The 18,365-nt window shown below is 33.9% G+C and overlaps 3 protein-coding genes and 1 long non-coding RNA gene across 6 annotated transcripts in view; 3 read left to right on the forward strand and 1 right to left on the reverse strand.

The window, feature by feature from the left end:
* LOC106132642 (T-related protein) overlaps nucleotides 1-2,984 on the forward strand; it is a 19,168-nt gene extending 16,184 nt beyond the window's left edge. The window contains exons 6-8 of the mRNA XM_013332103.2: nucleotides 319-435; nucleotides 1,011-1,350; nucleotides 1,891-2,984. Of these exons, the coding sequence (XP_013187557.1) occupies nucleotides 319-435; nucleotides 1,011-1,350; nucleotides 1,891-2,134 (701 nt within the window). The 3' untranslated portion in view covers nucleotides 2,135-2,984. The remainder of the gene's footprint in view (nucleotides 1-318; nucleotides 436-1,010; nucleotides 1,351-1,890) is intronic.
* LOC132901880 (uncharacterized) lies at nucleotides 305-13,753 on the reverse strand. Of its 2 annotated transcripts, none has more exons than XR_009656932.1 (3): nucleotides 13,680-13,753; nucleotides 1,914-2,042; nucleotides 305-414 (listed from the first exon to the last, which is right to left on the reverse strand). It is a non-coding gene; the product is annotated as an uncharacterized LOC132901880 (long non-coding RNA). The 2 variants fall into 2 exon arrangements; XR_009656933.1 differs by lacking the exon at nucleotides 13,680-13,753 and adding an exon at nucleotides 3,154-3,229.
* On the forward strand, nucleotides 4,233-9,872 carry LOC106132278 (origin recognition complex subunit 3). 2 transcript variants are annotated; one of them, XM_013331641.2, is made up of 12 exons: nucleotides 4,233-4,443; nucleotides 4,672-4,821; nucleotides 4,912-5,090; nucleotides 5,263-5,371; nucleotides 5,769-5,992; nucleotides 6,285-6,432; nucleotides 6,995-7,120; nucleotides 7,373-7,690; nucleotides 7,867-8,250; nucleotides 8,521-8,754; nucleotides 9,154-9,338; nucleotides 9,718-9,872. In XM_013331641.2, the coding sequence occupies exons 1-12, from the start codon at nucleotides 4,417-4,419 to the stop codon at nucleotides 9,812-9,814; spliced, it is 2,181 nt and encodes a 726-aa protein (XP_013187095.2). In that variant the 5' UTR covers nucleotides 4,233-4,416; the 3' UTR covers nucleotides 9,815-9,872. The 2 variants fall into 2 exon arrangements, with proteins under 2 accessions (XP_013187095.2, XP_013187102.2); XM_013331648.2 differs by having other exon boundaries at nucleotides 5,775-5,992.
* On the forward strand, nucleotides 13,709-14,957 carry LOC106132234 (larval cuticle protein 1). Its single transcript, XM_013331597.2, has 3 exons — nucleotides 13,709-13,846; nucleotides 13,975-14,090; nucleotides 14,503-14,957. The coding sequence occupies exons 1-3, from the start codon at nucleotides 13,838-13,840 to the stop codon at nucleotides 14,711-14,713; spliced, it is 336 nt and encodes a 111-aa protein (XP_013187051.1). The 5' UTR covers nucleotides 13,709-13,837; the 3' UTR covers nucleotides 14,714-14,957.
* Nucleotides 14,958-18,365: the final 3,408 nt, after the last annotated feature.

Consider the following 18,365-nt stretch of genomic DNA (forward strand, 5'->3'; position numbering starts at 1 on the left):
ACAGCACAAAGTTATTTATTTACTATATGCAGTATTAAGTCTGCGCTAAGCAAGTGAATTAATTGTCCCTTTTGACTTTACAATGGAATTATCTTTTTGTTTGTTCGAGTACGAGTACCTATTCCTTGAAATTCAGCGACGAACGAGTATCATAACGAGTATAGTGTCAAACCCGAGTTTAACATTTAGAAAAAAAAAATTGATACGGCTGATATAAAAAAAATCTGTAGATCTACTTACAGTTAAAACTGTGGGGTTGGATTTGGCTACACTGGTAGTTTAGCAATACTATTATAATGGAGAAGCTCTATCTTACAGTTGGTGGCTGGTTCGTAGCGTCGCAGTCTTTGTATGGCAGTAGTAACGCAGCTTCGAGGCGGCCCGCCCCGTACCCGCCACGGCCGCCCTCACGACCTAGAACATTATCCCCTCCTTGTAAGTAATTATCTTCAACTAGCTTTGCCTATCTTCTGATCAAATGTAACTCCAAATTCCCAAGGAAATACCATATTTAAAGATCAATTCATAGGAATTATCTGTATACCAATTTGCGTTAACCTTTAAGAGCATAAAAGAGTGAAAATACATATGTGCCGTGTATATTTTGCATATTCTGAGTAGGATCGCATCTTAATGATAGATGACGTAAAAGGCTACTAAGGGATAGGCATAAATGCTTTGGATTCTTCTTGTAGGCGATGGGCTAGCAAATTGTCACTATTGAATCTTAATTCCACCTTAAGCCATATAGCTGAAATTGGCCTTTCAGTCTTTTTAAGACTGTTGGCTCTGTCTACCCTGAGAGGGACACATATGAGAATATATGTATATAAGAGTAAAACTATCCTTTTGACCTTTTTGGAAAAATCTACGTTTCGCGCTGAAACTCTAACAATATGGATTACGTAACACTTACTTATTCCTTTTATACGTGTGAGCGGTTAAAACCCTGTGATAAATCATTCCGACCTGATACGTCATCAGTAAATATTGCCATGTTTTCTTTCCAGCGTCTTATAGCAACTCAGATCGTACTTCATCTGCGGCTCCGAATAGCAGTAGTTACACGTGGGCTGGTAGCAGTGGCTACTGGAGCTCGGCGCAAGGAGGCAGTTCTCCTCAGCCTAATTCGTCGCCGGGGCCGTACCGCACGCCTCCACACGCGTACCCAGCACCTCTAGAGTACGCCCCTGCGCCTCCTACTAGCACATCGGCGCCGGCCTCAGCGCCAGCGCCGCTGTACCCGTTACAGTACGAAACTCCTGCCCAGCACCACTCGCCATACTACCAACACGCGTATGCGCCTTACGCCCATCACGCTATTGAAGATATTTCTTATTGGCCGAATAGGTGACTGGTTTACTGATATTTGTTATCTTAAGTTAGATTTTTAAATAGGTACATTTTTTTTACAAACTCAAAAAAATATACTAGAAATCTCAAAATACACTAAAAAGCTAAAAATAATTGAAAATAAAATTAACAATACGTCGTACCTAGGCGATTAGTGCGTTGGTATCCAACTTACCTACATCAATTTTTCGAGTCGGAATCTGATTAAATACAAATAATATCAAAACCAGACTTGCTTAATTTATGTGTCAATAACTGATAGATTGCACACAATATACTCCTTGAAGAGACGCGCGCGTTGGCCATAAATTGATGTAGGTAGGTAGTTAAGGGACCAACCCACTAATCACCTAGGTGCCTTGGTACGACTTATTCTTAATTTAATTTTCAATAATTTTTAACTTTTTATTTACTTTTTAGTGTATTTGAAGTCGTTTTTAATTTTTTTTTTATTATTTTATTCGTGCACTCATCTGTAAATTTTTTATCGTGTGTCTGCCAATTGCAAATAAAAACTAAGAAATTTATATATTACAGCCTGAACAGTTACGGGTACCAACCAACGGAGTATGTGGGAACTGGTGAAGTCCCTTACGGCGCGGAAGGCATGCCATTTGGTCCTACCGGTCCCACGCTCGAGTCCGCCGCAGGTGAGGGAAGAACCACCCCTGCTGGCTCCGAGCACGCTTCTACAGAAAGAGAATACAAGTTTAACACGGAAGAGGAACGCCAATCGCCTTGCGACGACGCTAATTTACCGCCACGGTCTCCTACACAGTGAAAACGAATATTGTGAAACGACGGACAAAGATATAATTAAATACAAATAAATGTTTTTGAATAAAGTGAAATGTGCGCACAGTGCACGCCCATTGCATTACGAGACTGTGACAAAATAAATACCTATAATAAATAGATAAAATATTATGTTATGCCTTTATTAAAAAATAAAATATGACAGAATTATTGTAAAATATGTTTATCTGTTTTTCTTTCTTTACGTTGAATGCGATAAGTTGAGTTTGGCGATTTTTACAAAAGTGTGTGTGAGTAGGCCACACTTAACATTTAGAGTTAATGTTTAAAAATTTTGATCGTCAATTATATTTTCATTATGTTTGGTAACTCGTCGTGCATTATCATGTCCCAGTCATATAACTTATAAAGATTTTTTTCGGTAAACATATTAAAATTCCCCCAATATTCAACTTTTAACGGCTGAAACAGATGAAGTAGTGATCGGTAGTCAAAAATAATTTTATATTTCCTATTTTTTTCTTATACCTATATGCACTTGTATATTTGATTTGTATAGATTGTGTGACAATTGGGCCGTTGTAAATATAAGTACATATTATATACGGGGCATGAATTGAATGAATATTTCGTATTAAAAAATCTACGCGTCGCTTCGTAGTGAAGAAGCGAACACGCCACGGCTACGGCGTAGACGTTCTACGCCACTCGAATATAGATACTTACTTTCTTAATAGAAATAAATGTAATGCTGTATCTTTTTGCATAATGTTTTATATAGATTTTTATTGATATTATCAAAATATCACTGTAAATAGACAATCTCATATGTAATGATTGCAGACATTCACTATATTCTAGACCTTATTAGATATGCTAGCATAATATTTTTTGACAATAAATAATGTTTTTGTTATATTTCTTTGCATTCATGTTTCCCTATCATTGTTTTATTTAATTTAACTCTAAAGTTATTACTGACGTTGTGTTGGATATCGCGTTTACACAGTAAGTTTTATAATAAATAAGTAAATATGTACTTACGTAAACCGCCACTTGGCTTGACGTCACGTGACTTGAAACTGCATAAGGATCGAACCCGAGTATATTTGGTTCAGAGGCTAAAATCTAATCTAACTGGCGATTATCTTCGTCCTTTTTTTTATAGAGATATTGTTGTCACAAATAAAATACTGTCATAGTCACAGGTTTGCATATTGTATATTATGAATACACCGACGGGCTTGTATGAAGAGAGTAATGAATGTGGATGAAGCGAAAGAAGTACCTATGTACAAATGTATGTACGAAGAGCCTCTGCCTACCCTTTCGGGAAAGAGACGTGATTTTCAGCATGTATTTTGGTAAGTATTTAAGTTTAGTGTTAGTAAGTTAAAGCATCTAAATGCACCAAAACAAAAGACAGTACCTATGTAAGTACTAAAGGTACTTTCTCGCAATCTCTTCCAGGCTACCATGTGGTCCATGGTACTTATTGGAAAAATACTTATACGGTAATTGACGGTGGTTGTTGGGGATGACCAAAAAGGTTGGGTTTCAAAATATTTCTTTATTTTTAATGTCATTTTTCAATAGTGTTTTTTGTTGGTTCTCGTTTTGTCAGTGGAAAAGTAAAGACCGTATTTTTGTAATCTCTTTATTTTATTAATTCCTGCCGCTATTTAGGGGCATCTCTGGAACAAGGAGAGCTGCGGGTCTACCGGGCAAAACGAATCCATAACAGTGGTTATTAGGTTCTAAGTTATTAGTGATGGGGTTTTAGTTAGGTACTTACCTAGGTATTTTTTAAGGTCGCAACTTAACTTATAAAATCGATCGAAAAATCGATCAAATCGATTTCATTTCCATATAAAGTATTATCGATTACCAGAAACAATCGAAATTATTTCATTGTAGAACATCTCTACAAATTGTCAAAATCGAACTGTCACGGGGATCATCTTGGTTGAAATGGACGTAGGTATACACCGATAATCTTGATAAAGCTCACTGACACTGACGTTTAAACTGACGTATGTTATTTTGGCGCCTAACTTGATAGTTTATTGACTTGACATTGACATTTGATATAATTTATTTAGTCGTTGCAGTGGGTGGTTCTAGTATTATATTATATCTTGGTTTATATTTATAAATATTTAATGAATTAAATTTCATTACCTAAATAGTGAAGAAGGTTTGCCTATCTTTAATATGGACACAAATTTTACATAAACAAGTGTCGGTGCATTTCTATTTCTTTGGAGATTTCTATGGTGTTTACCGCATTTATGTGAAAACAACATAATGGAATCAACAATTTCTGTTTCTAAGGTAAGAACTATTTGCATACAATAATTGAAATAAACCTGTACTTAAATAAGAATATCTGTAGATAATAAATATATAACCCAAAATCAATATTCTTCTATTTGGACCCCAAATACTGTTATATTTGGGGTCCTGATATTGATGATCTAGGTAATTATCCATTTATATTAGACTAATAAAATGCATTTTGTCAGTGCTGCATTGTTCCATTATAAATTATTTCAATTTCAGGGAGTATTTTTATTTAAAAATGGCTTTAAAAAATCTAAAAACTTGAAGAAGACTTCTCATCATAAGAATCTTTTTGAGAAAACATGTAGTAAGCAGCCTTGGTATGTAGCTTTTAGAAAGAATTGGCAAATTATTGAAGAAGAAATAATGGTGAGTTGGAATCATGTGGTTATTAGCATGACAAAAAGAAAAAAAAGGGAACCTTAATAAAATTATTTATATGACTTTTTAATATTACAGGAACTCCATTCTAGGACATACAGCACATTGTTGAATGACATAGTAAATTACATCAAATCATTTCATAATCATAATGACTATGTTGGTTTGGATACAATTATACCTAGTGCAACACTTTTGACTGGCATCAATCAGCCTGACCATGTTTCTCAGTTTGCAGCACTAATTGAAAAGATTAGGTAAGATGATATTTGATATGATAGGAATAAATAATACTTTAAGATTTTTATCCTTAGCCTAATTTAATAGTGTATCTGACAACTTTATGGTAAATTATGTATAACTTATATGAAACAGTTTGGTCTTTTGTTTTTTATCTTTTAACATAAGTTACATGTTGACACTTTTCAGGGAGGAAGTCACTCCACATATAGCAATGATAAGTTCTCAAGATGCACCTACAGTCAAACATTTGGTGGAAAACACTGTTTGGCAGCTCATACATGGAAATGAGAAATTGGTTTGTGAATTTATGAATTTATAATTCTTTATAAGAAACAGATTTAACTATCTTCAATTTACTTTCTTAACTATGAAGTAGTAACTTAATTAAATATGCTTTTTATATATTGTGATGGAAATAGTTCATTTCTCATAATAACCTTATTAGAGATGGGTGCAGGTATCTAAAGAATTTTTCAGAATGGTCTGGTCTGGTCCTGGACCAATTAATCAACCAAAATTATTTTGGTCTGAGTTCTTGGATGGCCATGGCTCTTCAGGAACATTTTCTTATGAGAATGTTATCTAGATCACTAGGTCTCACAACACAATGAATGCTGCTTACATGTTACAACATGCAAGCGACATGGAAATACTATTATTCTTATTGGTAGTGAATGGTTTTAACACTTCAGGAACAGTTTAATGATGAAGAAGATGAAATCTTCAAGGGGACTAAAAAGTTAAGGAAAAACCAATGTACTATGAAAACATTGAAACAATGGTACTCCACACAGTATTTAGAACAATCACCAAAGAAAAAGATGCATACAAAATCTAATGGGTCTCTGGTTGTAATAATACCTGATTTTGAAAGTTTCAATTGTAACGTGCTGCAAGATTTTGTTATGATTGCAAGGTAAAAATGTTTTATTTTCCATATCTTAGCTTTGTTTATTACGGTACTTGACTTTACTTCCACTGAAGATTGTATAATATTCTTATGACCATTGTAATAGGAAGTCCATTGTGGACTAGCTACTGGTAACTATTTTAGGATTTTAATTCCATCACTTAGCCATCCAGGATAAATGTGATCTTTGAGTCTTGTGACTGCTTGTTTACCGCTACGATATTACAAAATAAATGATTGACGTAGATTTCTCTATCAACATATCATGTTAAGTATTTTATGTAAATGTTTGTTACAGTTCCTATGTATCGTCATTGCCAATAGTTTTCGTGTTTGGAGTAGCAACATCTGTGTCGGCACTGCATAAATCATTTCCATATCATGTGTCATCTAAGCTGCTGATAAAGGTGTTCCATTCACATGCATCACCAGTGTACATGAATCAAGTATGTATTTGTTTATTTTCATAGTATTTATTGTTTGTTTTCATGTAAGAAATAAAACTAAACCTGTTATTGTAACTTTTTTTACATGTCTTTCAATTGAAGGAATGAACTGATACTGGTAGTTTTATATTGAATAATAAATCTAAGCATATTGTATATACTTTTTGTTTTTACCTTGACAAAAATCTTCTAGCCAGGAAGAAGAAGATTCCATTCACAAAGGTAAACTGGTAAACAATGTATTAGTATTTCATTTGTCTACTACAGTCTCAAGATTGACTGTAATAAATCTTAAATTAATAGAAAGTTTGAATATCTGTTTCGTAAACGTAGTATATGTATTGCCTGGGTCTTTCGAAATCTTATTATTTGTATTGTCAATTCAAACTAAAGCCTTGATATAGTTATGACTGAAGTATCCAAAGATCTCAGTGTTTTTATTTTTTCTCTTGTTAATTCACTTTCATGTTAATTTTTATTTTGGCTAATACTGTTAATTACCGCGAAATTTGTTTACTTGTTTATTGACAAAGTTTGTACTTGTTACCTATATATTTTTCAGGTCCTGGAAGACATATTTTTAACCCATACAAACCCATTTCACTTATCAGCAAAAGCCTTTGAGTTGCTGACAGATGTGTTTTTATTTTACGACTTTTCTGTAACTGGCCTTATTCAAAGTATTAAGGTATTACTTTTTTATTATTTTTTAATAAGATATAAAATGAACTCAAGAGCTAAACAAAACTTTTTACAAGAAATATTTTCTTTATAAATAAATTAATCAATTCTTGATATGATCCTGTATTTGTTTACTAGAGTACACTTGCAGATACAATTTTTCCTGCATGTATGGAAATTAAGGGGATTAAAAATTTCATGCTGGCAGAGCTGTGGACGTCTCTACTTTAAATTATGGATTTTACTTTGTTTCTTGCAGTACTGTATGATGGACCATTATTATGGAGACAACATAAAGTCACTGTGTTGTGAGCGCGGGAAAACAGAAGAGATTGTCTCGAGGCTTACTGCGGTAGATCTAGAAAATGTTCGACAGTTGTTGTCGTTTAGACCATTTCTGGAGTCACAAGAAGACTGCCAGGCGAGAATCAGTATGTTTGAAGATGATAATTTCTTCAAAGAAGTGCTTTGTAGTGAAATAAACATGCTACAAGACTATCTCTACACATTTTACTTGTGTTTAAGATTACTGCTCACTTTCGTGAAGGATTTACCTAAGAATTTACTTGGAAAATCGGTAAATATTATCAATATTTGGAGTTTTTACTCTGATTACAGTCATTGAGCACAAAATTAGTATTTGGAAAAATATTTTTTGAAGTTTTATAACATTTCATAATAGTCCAGATGATAAAATTCGTAACTTTTATTTGTTTTCTTTATTTTGATTAAACATTATTCTTCTGCATTTAGGTACGCGAAATCTACTCCAAATGTGCCCAAGAGAATGTTACCACTACATTAGCATTCAATGAATGTATGCAGCTTATAAATTTCCAATCGCAAGTGAAACTTGTCGATAGCATCAAAGTCGCCCTGAAGGTTATTAATTCTGCTTTACAAGGGGTATCGTCTGTGAAACCATTGAGGTCATCACCAATCAAAAACAATTTGAGTAGCATAGTTTTGAATGATGACACTGGAGAGAACTTTGTGAAGGCAGTAAGAGTACATTTGATGATGTTTATGAGACAAATTGAAAGTGCTAATACGGAGTGCACTATTTTATCGGAAGTGGTCAAGGAGGATACGAATGAAGTGGAAAATGTGCCGGTGAACAGATACAAGTTGAAGGAGGTGAAGGTTTTATATGCATTATTTAAAGTTGTTGCCTGACATGATTTTTTTTTCTTCTAATGAGGGGCAATTATTTAAGTGTAACAATATACCTACCAATCTTCAGTTTGTCCCATAGTTCTTTATACAGACCGATAATTTAATATTTTTTATGCCAAAATCAAGGATCACTGTTATGGTCAGATCATGGTTATTTTATACGCACAATTGAACAAATATTTGGTCAGGCCGTATTTTTTTTTATTATAAATGTAATTTTACGATTTTCAGAAATTATTAAAAGCAACAAGAGTAGACAAAGTGCAGTCAGAGTTTGAGATGGTTCGGTCTCGTTTTGTGAGCTACTTAGAGGAGATGTTTAGCAAAGGTCTGCAGCCGCCGCATTCACAGCCGTTTCATGAAATATATTTCTTTGGTGACGTGGCGAGTGTCCGGAAACAAATCGTAGGGTCCCCGCGAGGCGCTATACACACAGCGCTTAGCAATCCAGTACATTACTTGCAGGTAAACTTTACAATGATTATACGTTACTCTAGTTTTTATTTAGAAGACGCAATACTGGTCCTCATTACAGCGCGTAGCTGAAGGCATCTCTGGTTTTTCACTCTAAAGCTGCTGCTTGTATCAACGATTGAGTGATAGTTTCCACGCTCTTGAAAAATTTTGACAAAGATAGTATCTCCGGCATAAATTCACAAAATTTCTATTTTTTTTTCTTTGACATTAGTCACTTAAGTAACTTTGAAAATGCGAACAAAATCAGCTTTTTAAAACTTTGTTTACGGGTTAGAACTAAAATTTTTTTCGGCCTGTAAACTTCAAAGTGGGGTTTGACCAATATCCTAGTATTATTATTAAGTTAATATCACTTAGCAACGTTATGCCAAGCTCATTTGTTACCAGTGTTCGTGCTGCCATCTACCATCATTGGAGAGCGTCTCCGACAGTCTCCCGGACGTGTGCGTAGCTTACAAACTGCACCGGGAGTGCGGCAAACACATCAACCTATTTGATTGGATGCAGGCCTTTGCAGCTGTGTTGTTGCCTGACCAAGACAACGACCAAAGACAACAGGACTCCGCCCTGCAGTAAGTAGCCTTATTAAAATAGCTGTCAATACAAAACTGCCAAATCATCTGTCGTTTGAGAATATCTTTCTTCTTTGAGCGTGTGTGCTATATTAAATACATCAGGAGTGTAGAAAACATAAATCCGTTCTGGCAAACTTCGATGGTGGTGAAGTTAAGCACAAGCTAGTTTTTAAATTTATTTTTTTGATTTCACTACTTGTTTTTGCGCGGATTCTGTGCGGATTGTTTCCCCTTTTCCGTTATACCCTTTATAGATTACTATAAAAATTAGGCCTTTTATAATACAGGCAAAAATATGGTGTGTAACGGTTGAAGTGATACGTAGATATTAATTTATTTCTATGAACACTATGTAATTTAAAAATATTTGTTTCAGTATTCGATTCACACGCGCCGTTGCGGAGTTGCAGTTCCTGGGTTTCATCAAATCCTCTAAAAGAAAGACTGATCATGTGATGCGATTAACTTGGTAACACATTAAATTAATTTATTTTTGTTTGTAAGCACAATTGGAACCAAATAAATGTTTTTTGAAAACGAAAATGTATAATTTTCACCTTTTTATACAAACATAAAATGTCACCTTTACTGCCTAGTACCCTACGCTTATGACGCTTATGATGAAAATGAGATTTATTTTGAAGGTTGATTGTTTGTCCGACACCTTAAAAAATCCCGTATAAGCCTTTCCCTTTATTATTTATAGTAACAATTTTTTTTTACTTGAAAAAAAGAAAATATACTTAATTTGTCTTGGTATTTCTTAAACGAATGATACAAGGCCTCTTTTACCTAAGAATTACAAGCCGGTTAAACTAGATGTATTTGGTATATAAATGAAGTCATTGACTTAGCATAAAATACATAAGTAATATACCTATCTGCGAAATGTTCATCTTTATTAGGTTTTATTCGTCCTTGGCACCAAAGAACACATCCTGGTCCCTTCTCCATCTCTGAACAACACGTTATTACGAACAAAAGCAGTAGTGAACCCTATTTTTTACCTCGATAGTTTTATTTAAAGGACTAATTTATATCACAGAAAATTATAATTTCGTGGTATATGAAGCAAAATACGAGTTGCGAGTATTTTCAAAGCAATCGATGAATTCACAAGCACCGGTAGAAGTGGTTTCAGGAATGCATTCTTAAAAAAATCGAACAGCTCGTGAGGACAATCTTGCAAAATGAAAACTAACCCATATAGGTACCTATTAGTCCAATTAAAATTTTACTCATAGATATTTAAGTACATCTTTCTAATTTTGGGCCCTCACTGCCTACTTATATCGGTCGGTGTCTTTATAAATCTTAGTAGAATTTTAAATGATGGCGTTTAAAACGCACACAAACTAGTTAAACTCAGTTTGCAGGTTATATTTATTTATATAACTATATAATAGGAGCCTGGTAACGATAACTATGAATAATTTTAACAACAATGTTGTATAGGACTTTCTTGCTACATACAGATAGGTACTATTGCAAATAACTTTTTAAATATTATTAAAACTAGCTATAAATTAAAAAAAGTATGTACGTATCTTACAAAGGGCTGTATCTATCAAAAAAATTGCAAACAGCCGTCGTAAATTTAAGCATCGTTAATAAGGAACTAATTTTTAACATACATACATATGGTCACGTCTATGTCCCTTGCGGGGTAGACAGAGCCAACAGTCTTGAAAAGACTGAATGGCCACGTTCAGCTATTTGGCTTAATGATAGAATTGAGATTCAAATAGTGACAGGTTGTTAGCCCATAGCCTGAAAAAGAATCCCAACTTTGTAAGCCTATCCCTTAGTCGCTTTTTACGACCTCCATGGGAAAGAGAATGAGTGGTCCTATTCTTTTTTGTATTGGTGCCGGGATCCACATGGCAAATTTTAATTAATAAATTATTATTTGAAAAAGCAATGCTTAGATGGTTTGCTCACGTGTAGAGGATGAATGAAACCAGATTGACTAAGCACATAAAAATAGATTTATTTAACTCCACAACAAAACGATTGCATCTATCGAAGTGAGAAAGAAGGATTATACTTTGACCTAGACAAGGACTTATGTAAGAAGAATACAGGGATCAAGGCAAATGGAAAGATGTCATCTCTGCCTACCCCTATTGCTGAGGTATGACCTCGGCGTAAGTCTCTTCTCAAAAACCTAACCATAATTTATCTCTTAGTCAATAAAAATAAAAATAATTTTTATATACTACTAATCGAGCAAGAAGAACTTATCAGCCTTGAATCACAATTTCATGAGAAGTTGCATAGAACCGACCTCTAAAGGTTAAGAGCACATCGCACCACTTTTATTAGCATCTGTATTTTGGCACTGCCTAGGACGAGTTTAACGTAGGTATACATTTTATGACAGGCAAATCATTATGTTTAGTATTATTTTGTTACTAGCAACCCGTTCCGGCTTCGCACGGGTATTTCAGTGGGTGTATAATGTTGAAACTTTTCGTAAATAACCTATCTTTTTACTGTTTTAAAAAAACGCAAAAAAATGGGTATTGTAGGTTTATCCTTAGAAGATAGACATATACCACCGCGGACTTTTTTAAAGAACTATTAAAGAGGTGCAATTCCACCATACATTGTTTTGTTATAACTCAAAAGGTTTTGGCAGCGTTCTTGAGGAAAGCTCCTGATCGGCTTAATTTTTTCCGACCTATTAAACTAATATCGTTGTTATATTGTCAGCTTGTACAAAACCTAAACTTACTATACACATAAACCTTCCTCAAGAGTTGCTCTATCTATTGTTGAAAACTGCATGAAAATCCGTCTCGTAATTTTCGAATTTATCGCGAACAGATAAACAGACAGAGGCGGCGGGGGACTTTGTTTTCTAATATGTATCTAGTGATTTAATTCTTGACCTTTCTGTTGAGGATATTAATATACTTGTATAGGTATGACTTAGCTGCACCTTGCGTTTGCTCATTTATTATTGGTGAATAAAAAATGGCTTTTATGATACTTATTCCCTCCCAAATGGATATTAAGACCAAAAATAAATAAAAAGATGTTCGTAAAGGTGAATGTGTCAGTTTTTGGAAAAATTAAGTACCTAAGTTATAATATATTATCTGTAGGTAGGTACAATGTGCATTTTAGCATACCATTCTACATAGGTATATGTGGCAAGTGGTTTCAGATTCAGCTGTTATATGACAATAAGGAAGACATGGTTTTTTTATTTGTAATTTTTATTAACATCTTTATATGTAATTATCTACTATTTTTATTGCAATGATTGGTCGAACAGATACCTAGGTGCACCTGTGTGCGTGATCAAATTAGATTCAAGATGAGACGACGAACATTGTTGGTCTAAATAAATATCATAGGTCATCCTGAGTACCTTTGATTATAAAATAATATGAAGTAAGTAGGTGCCAATATATTGATGGTACAGGTTATTGGAAAGGTTATTATGCTAAATTTATCTAGGCTTTATCAAATTGAGTGTAATACATAGGTATGTATGTATTTAAATTTATCTAGGATAAGTTTTATGTTCATGTTAATAATACCTACCTACTTCTCTTAGTTGTATTGAATAGGCATAAAAAAGGTTTTTTTTATATGAACAGTTTTTAAGGGCACAAAATTTTGCAGTTAATAATTGACATACCTATTTCTGAATAAATAAAAATATCCGAGTTCAGTCTCAGAGAAAATAATATTCAGAATAGACTCTTAAAAGAGGGTGACCGAAAAGCACTGGTCTGCTAAGATCAAAAAACTAGTGGGCCCAAGAAATACATCGAATGGAATGAAAAGAGTGAATAAGACAAGATAAGTAAGTATGGAAAAAGCTGAAGGAGGCTTTTGTCTACCAAACACGCCGGCAGCAGCTAAACTAAGGTGAATCTATAAATAAACGGAAATAAGTTGTGAAACAAAGTCTTTAATTTGTGTTAATGTTTTGGTTATTGATTTATCTTTGCTAAAAGTCAAAGTAAAAATCAATGTACTTAAAAATTTACGTTAAAATGTTATTAATCCGATTAAAAAATACTTAGATGAAATGAAATATTGTTGTTCAACGATATATTGCGTATTGACGTGTCGTTGTGCCTATGTAATGCATGATTTATATTCAAAAATATTTTATTAATTCAAATATGTAACCACTAAATTTAGATATTTATCTTTTGTCGTTCCCTTGACCCGATACGCATTATAATTTTGGTGACAAATTATTAAGTAAATAATGAATAGAACCTTCGGATTGCTGCGTGCGCGCACACATGGACAATGGCTAGAGCTAGACGGCTGGCGGTCGCCACGTGTGTATGTAAATGTGCATGTACTTACCTGTGGTCATCGATGACCGAATCAGGGAGCCGGAATATCGACATCGTATGTTTGTTCTCCGCTGACATTACGTTAGAAGCCGGAGAAATGTATAAAAGATTTTGTCACGAGCTGTTAACCATCAGTCGCTCATCTGCCACCGACAAACTAAATTCAAAATGAAACTTGTACGTTACGTAAAATTTTTCGAATTAGTTTTAGAAGTATAAAAGCCTCATTAAACAGTTTTTAGCAGTGTTCAAGATTATAGGTGATTGTTTTGGAGTGATTACTTACAAATTGGTGATGTTTTCAGATCATTGTCGCCCTTGCCCTAGTGGCCATCGCCGCGGCCGCCCCAGCGGAGCCCGAGCCACCTAAGATCCTCAGAAGCGAATTTGAACAACAACCAGAGGGTGGTTATGTGTTCAGGTAAATAAATAATATATTTAATATGCTTACCTACTTATTTTTTTTCGGTTTTCTCAGACATATAAATTAGGTTTTTTTTGAATAATAATAAAGCATTAGCATGTTTTGAATAGTAATGCGCAATCTAAATCGTTGCTTGGTGCGTTTATTCTATTGTTTCAACAGAATATCCGTGTTTTGTTTTAAACAAGTACGTAGTCATATGTACCTACAATAATAGGAGAGTTGTAAAAATTAAAAAATATTTCAAAGGATAACCTTAATTTTCAGGGAAAATAAAGGACTGTAAAGAGTTAATTGCTTTGAGTATATTAGTAAAATTTAACCGAAATTTTCATTAAGAAATAGAAAGGTAAAACTTATTTAAGAAATAACTTATTTAAACTTAACATAAAATATACTTTTCTTCCAGTTTTGAAACTGAAAATGGAATCAACCGCAACGAAAACGGAGAATTAAAAGAAGTTCTGGATGAGGAGAACAAACCACACAATGTCGTGATTGTGCGAGGATCCTACACATACACCAACTCGGAAGGCAAACCAGAGACCGTCAACTATTTCGCCGACGAAACAGGCTTCCACGCAGAAGGCGACTCTATCCCTAAACCCGCTAGGAAGTGAACCGCCTAAAATACTAATCGATTATCGACTAATTAATCAATGGTACTGATTATTCGAATAATCGATTCAAAGTCACACGGCTAGCTTTAAGGAATATTGTAATTTCTACCATTATGCAGGCAACTGCCCCCGCATCCTTGTTGCTCGTTGCAAATGATGCACACTGCCATATTTTGTACTTTTATGTGATTTTTGTTATGTTTTTTATAAGAATGGAATTGTAAATAAAGGGCGATTTCCACTACCTTCTTTATATTTATTTTTCGTTATTACTTCAGTTCCTAGCATAATTTAAAATACACTCTAAATTCATAGATGAGTAAAGAATGAGAGTGGGTACGTCATGCTTGCTGTACGTGTTGATCTCTTACACAAGATGTCACCTAGAGCGTTACGTACCGGAGGCTTATAACTGGAAAAATGTTTTTGAAATATTGAACTTAACAACATAAGAAGTACAACAAGGCTAACTAATAATGTCTTGTTATAGATACCAGACTGTTGCTACTATTACTTGTTATCTCATTGCCACTTTAATTGAGTCTATATAAGGTTATCCAGTTGTCTAGACATTTGTACGAAAACCGTAAACGTTTCAAATCCGGAATAGGATGTTCATTTATTTCCATTGTAATTGAATATTATGATTTCGTGCGTTCCATACATAATAAAGACAGTGTATTTTCAGTCGTAAATTAAAACAAAATAAAGTACTCTTGGGCATTCATTCAATTATCAATGCAAGGTTGACATCATTATTTGTAATGTGATTTTTTTTTAATAAATGAAATTAGTTTGGGGATAAAAAAATTGCGCATTAAAATCGAGGGTAAACGTTCTGTCGTGTGTGATCACTCCATCACTTTCCTTGAATATTGTAGGAGGCGACCAAGGGAGTGCAAGCATTATCCAAGCTGATTAAGGTTCTCTTGAATTGTGTGAATAATTTATTTCCGGATGGTGAACATATGCTATGTTTTGGTTCTTATAGAACTAGTACACTAGACTAGTACTATAGGCCTAGTAATTATAAGAATTCCCTAGAGGGCAAATTACTCGTATGATATAGCCAGTCTGTGAGCTAGCAGCAAGTTGAAGTGCGAGTGAACTGGCACATTCGTACTCGTGTAAGGTATCTTAATAGCTTATACCAAGGTGACTCGTCTAGGCAATATATATATATTTCAATGGCCAAATTATGACTCATACATTAAAATGGTAAAGATTCTTTGATTCTTCAATTAAAAACGTAAGATACCTACTTGAATGTGTCCAAATTAAGAGTAGGTATAAAAAATATTCTTGTTGACTATGGATAGGAATATTTTACATCAAAAAGTAATAACTAATGTCACAGATTTGCAAACACACATAGTTCCTCTGTCCCAAATGAATATAATAGTTTGCCGTGTTTGTATTTTATGTCTGTCCATCCGCACGTTTTTTCAGATACCCTATAAGTTGTACTTATTTTGGCATGAATTTACTTACCTTATACATAACACAAAAACAACTTCAAAAAAGTGGTAAAAATTTTATAGGGTACCTGCCCTATGCGGAAAGTGGAGGAAAAATTCGTTGTCTAGCGTACCGTACCTCATAGGGTATTGCAGAATACTTTAAAATATTGCGAGCTAGTATTGTAGTACTCGTAATTAATAACATAGCAATCAGTTTGAATAATATAGGTTTTACGAGTTTACTATAAAACGCTATGATAAGCGATTGATTTATAGAAAGTAAAAGTAAAATTTTTTTATTTCATTAAGCCTTTAATGGAAATATGGAATTTCACGAGTTTAGTCAATATTTTATCTCATGAACATAGCAGTATGATTGCACATGACCCTAGTGAGATAAGACGATCTTATATAATACAAATCTGTCGAGTACCTGTTCAACCGTCATTGTCTCAAGTTGCTACAAGCAAAGCACAAATGAAATACTTCGGAATAAACAATACGCATACGCAATCTTACGGCGTCTACTGAATCTTAATTAATACGTATCTTGGACACAAAAAGTCAATTATTTTAGTAATGATATTAAACCTCTAACTAGACGAAAAATATTCAATGCGTGTAATTAACCCACACAGATATTTCTGAGGGTATTTAATTTGTGAACAAGATTTGTATCTTCGCTCTTAATGTCGAATAACAACGTTTTTAGTCATTTTTCATGAAAAAATTGTGTTCGATGCTATTTTAGGCTAGGTATGCATTTAGAAATGACTAAGCGTTTTTTAATATCATCAGTACTACCTACTTATTAAGATTATAAATACTTTAATGATACGTGCATCGGTTTCGGTTGTTCATTCTGGATTCACGTGTTTTTATTATAGTTCTAATTATATTTTACCGATATCACCGATTTGTTAGGTCATACTGCTTCTAGTTACTATAAGTAGGCATTTGGTAGCTATACGATCTAAAAACAAAAACTTTTTAGGTAGTATAGATAGTATCTACCTAAAAAGTTTTTGTTTTTTTTTTATCTTCAATTTCCCATCTGTGACAAAATATAAATTTTCAATGTTGATAAAATATAGGTAGCTATCATTCCTATCTTATAATATTGACTACACAACAAAAGGTTTAGTTAAAAAAGGTCTATGATACTTTATTTAATATTTTTTTCTATATTCTTCTTCTAAAACTTCTAAATATCAAGAGGTCGTAATAACAAAACGCACTCCAATTTTTTATTCTGTTGAATGCAGTCCGATATGCGGGAGAAATAACTGAGGGAAATGTCCGTGGAAAACTGAAGGATTGTTGAATAAAAGTCCACTGCAGCCTCCCCAGATATGGGGGGATTTTACCCATTGTCACCACGTCGGGCAGGCGGGTATGACCGCAGTGCCTATTGATTCTATTCATATCAGCGTAAGAGGCGCTGCTGCCCACCTCCCGCTTAATTCCTTGATCGCCTCTTACGATACCCACGGGAAGCTGGTTGTATTCAACTCTGCCGGCACCATACACCTGAATTAATAGAAATTTATGGAGAGCAAATTAAAAGGCTTTTGAGAAAGTAAAAACTATATTACAAATTGCTAGTATTTGGCTTTTTATATTCAAATAATAATGACATACATATCCCTTTACATAATATATTTCTTTGAAATACCTGGTTGACTGGAAGAAATCCCTCACAGGGATAAGTCCGCCCTTGTACGTCGTTATTTTCAATGTATTTTATGTATTACTTATAATTTGTTATGTACAATAAAGAATTTACAAACAAACAAACAGACATTATTAAGCTCGATGGCCACCCCTTGACTATGATTCTGATCGAGTAGACAAGCTGACGTCTCTACCATCTTGTTAACAACTCTCCCAAAGGAGCCAGTCTTAATAGTCTGATAACTCTGGCCTAAATATGACTCTTATAAATAATATCCCTGAAGTGTTTTGTACATTTAATAAAAAGGTACCTGATTATGATGAATGCGGAAAACTGGATGTCATTTCAGTATGGATAATATTCCAATGAATAAATGCTTATTGAGTACCAAAATTAATCTGGTGATAACTATATTATGCTAAGAAAATGGTTTACTTACCTAATAACTATGGCCAGTAACGACAAACAAGTGTTTCATTTTGCAGTAAAGACCACCGTAGTACAAAGTGTTCTGCAA

Source organism: Amyelois transitella, chromosome 7 (assembly GCF_032362555.1).
Source record: "Amyelois transitella isolate CPQ chromosome 7, ilAmyTran1.1, whole genome shotgun sequence".
NCBI classification, from domain to species: Eukaryota; Metazoa; Arthropoda; class Insecta; order Lepidoptera; family Pyralidae; genus Amyelois; species Amyelois transitella.

Bases quoted from the DNA above. Each gene is read 5' to 3' on its own strand.
- LOC106132278 (XM_013331641.2), top strand. From the start codon at position 4,417: ATGGAATCAACAATTTCTGTTTCTAAG. The intron at 7,691-7,866 runs GTAAATATTATC...TTCTGCATTTAG, and splicing joins AGAATTTACTTGGAAAATCG to GTACGCGAAATCTACTCCAA. The intron at 8,755-9,153 runs GTAAACTTTACA...ATTTGTTACCAG, and splicing joins ATCCAGTACATTACTTGCAG to TGTTCGTGCTGCCATCTACC.
- LOC106132234 (XM_013331597.2), top strand. The intron at 14,091-14,502 runs GTAAATAAATAA...CTTTTCTTCCAG, and splicing joins GAGGGTGGTTATGTGTTCAG to TTTTGAAACTGAAAATGGAA.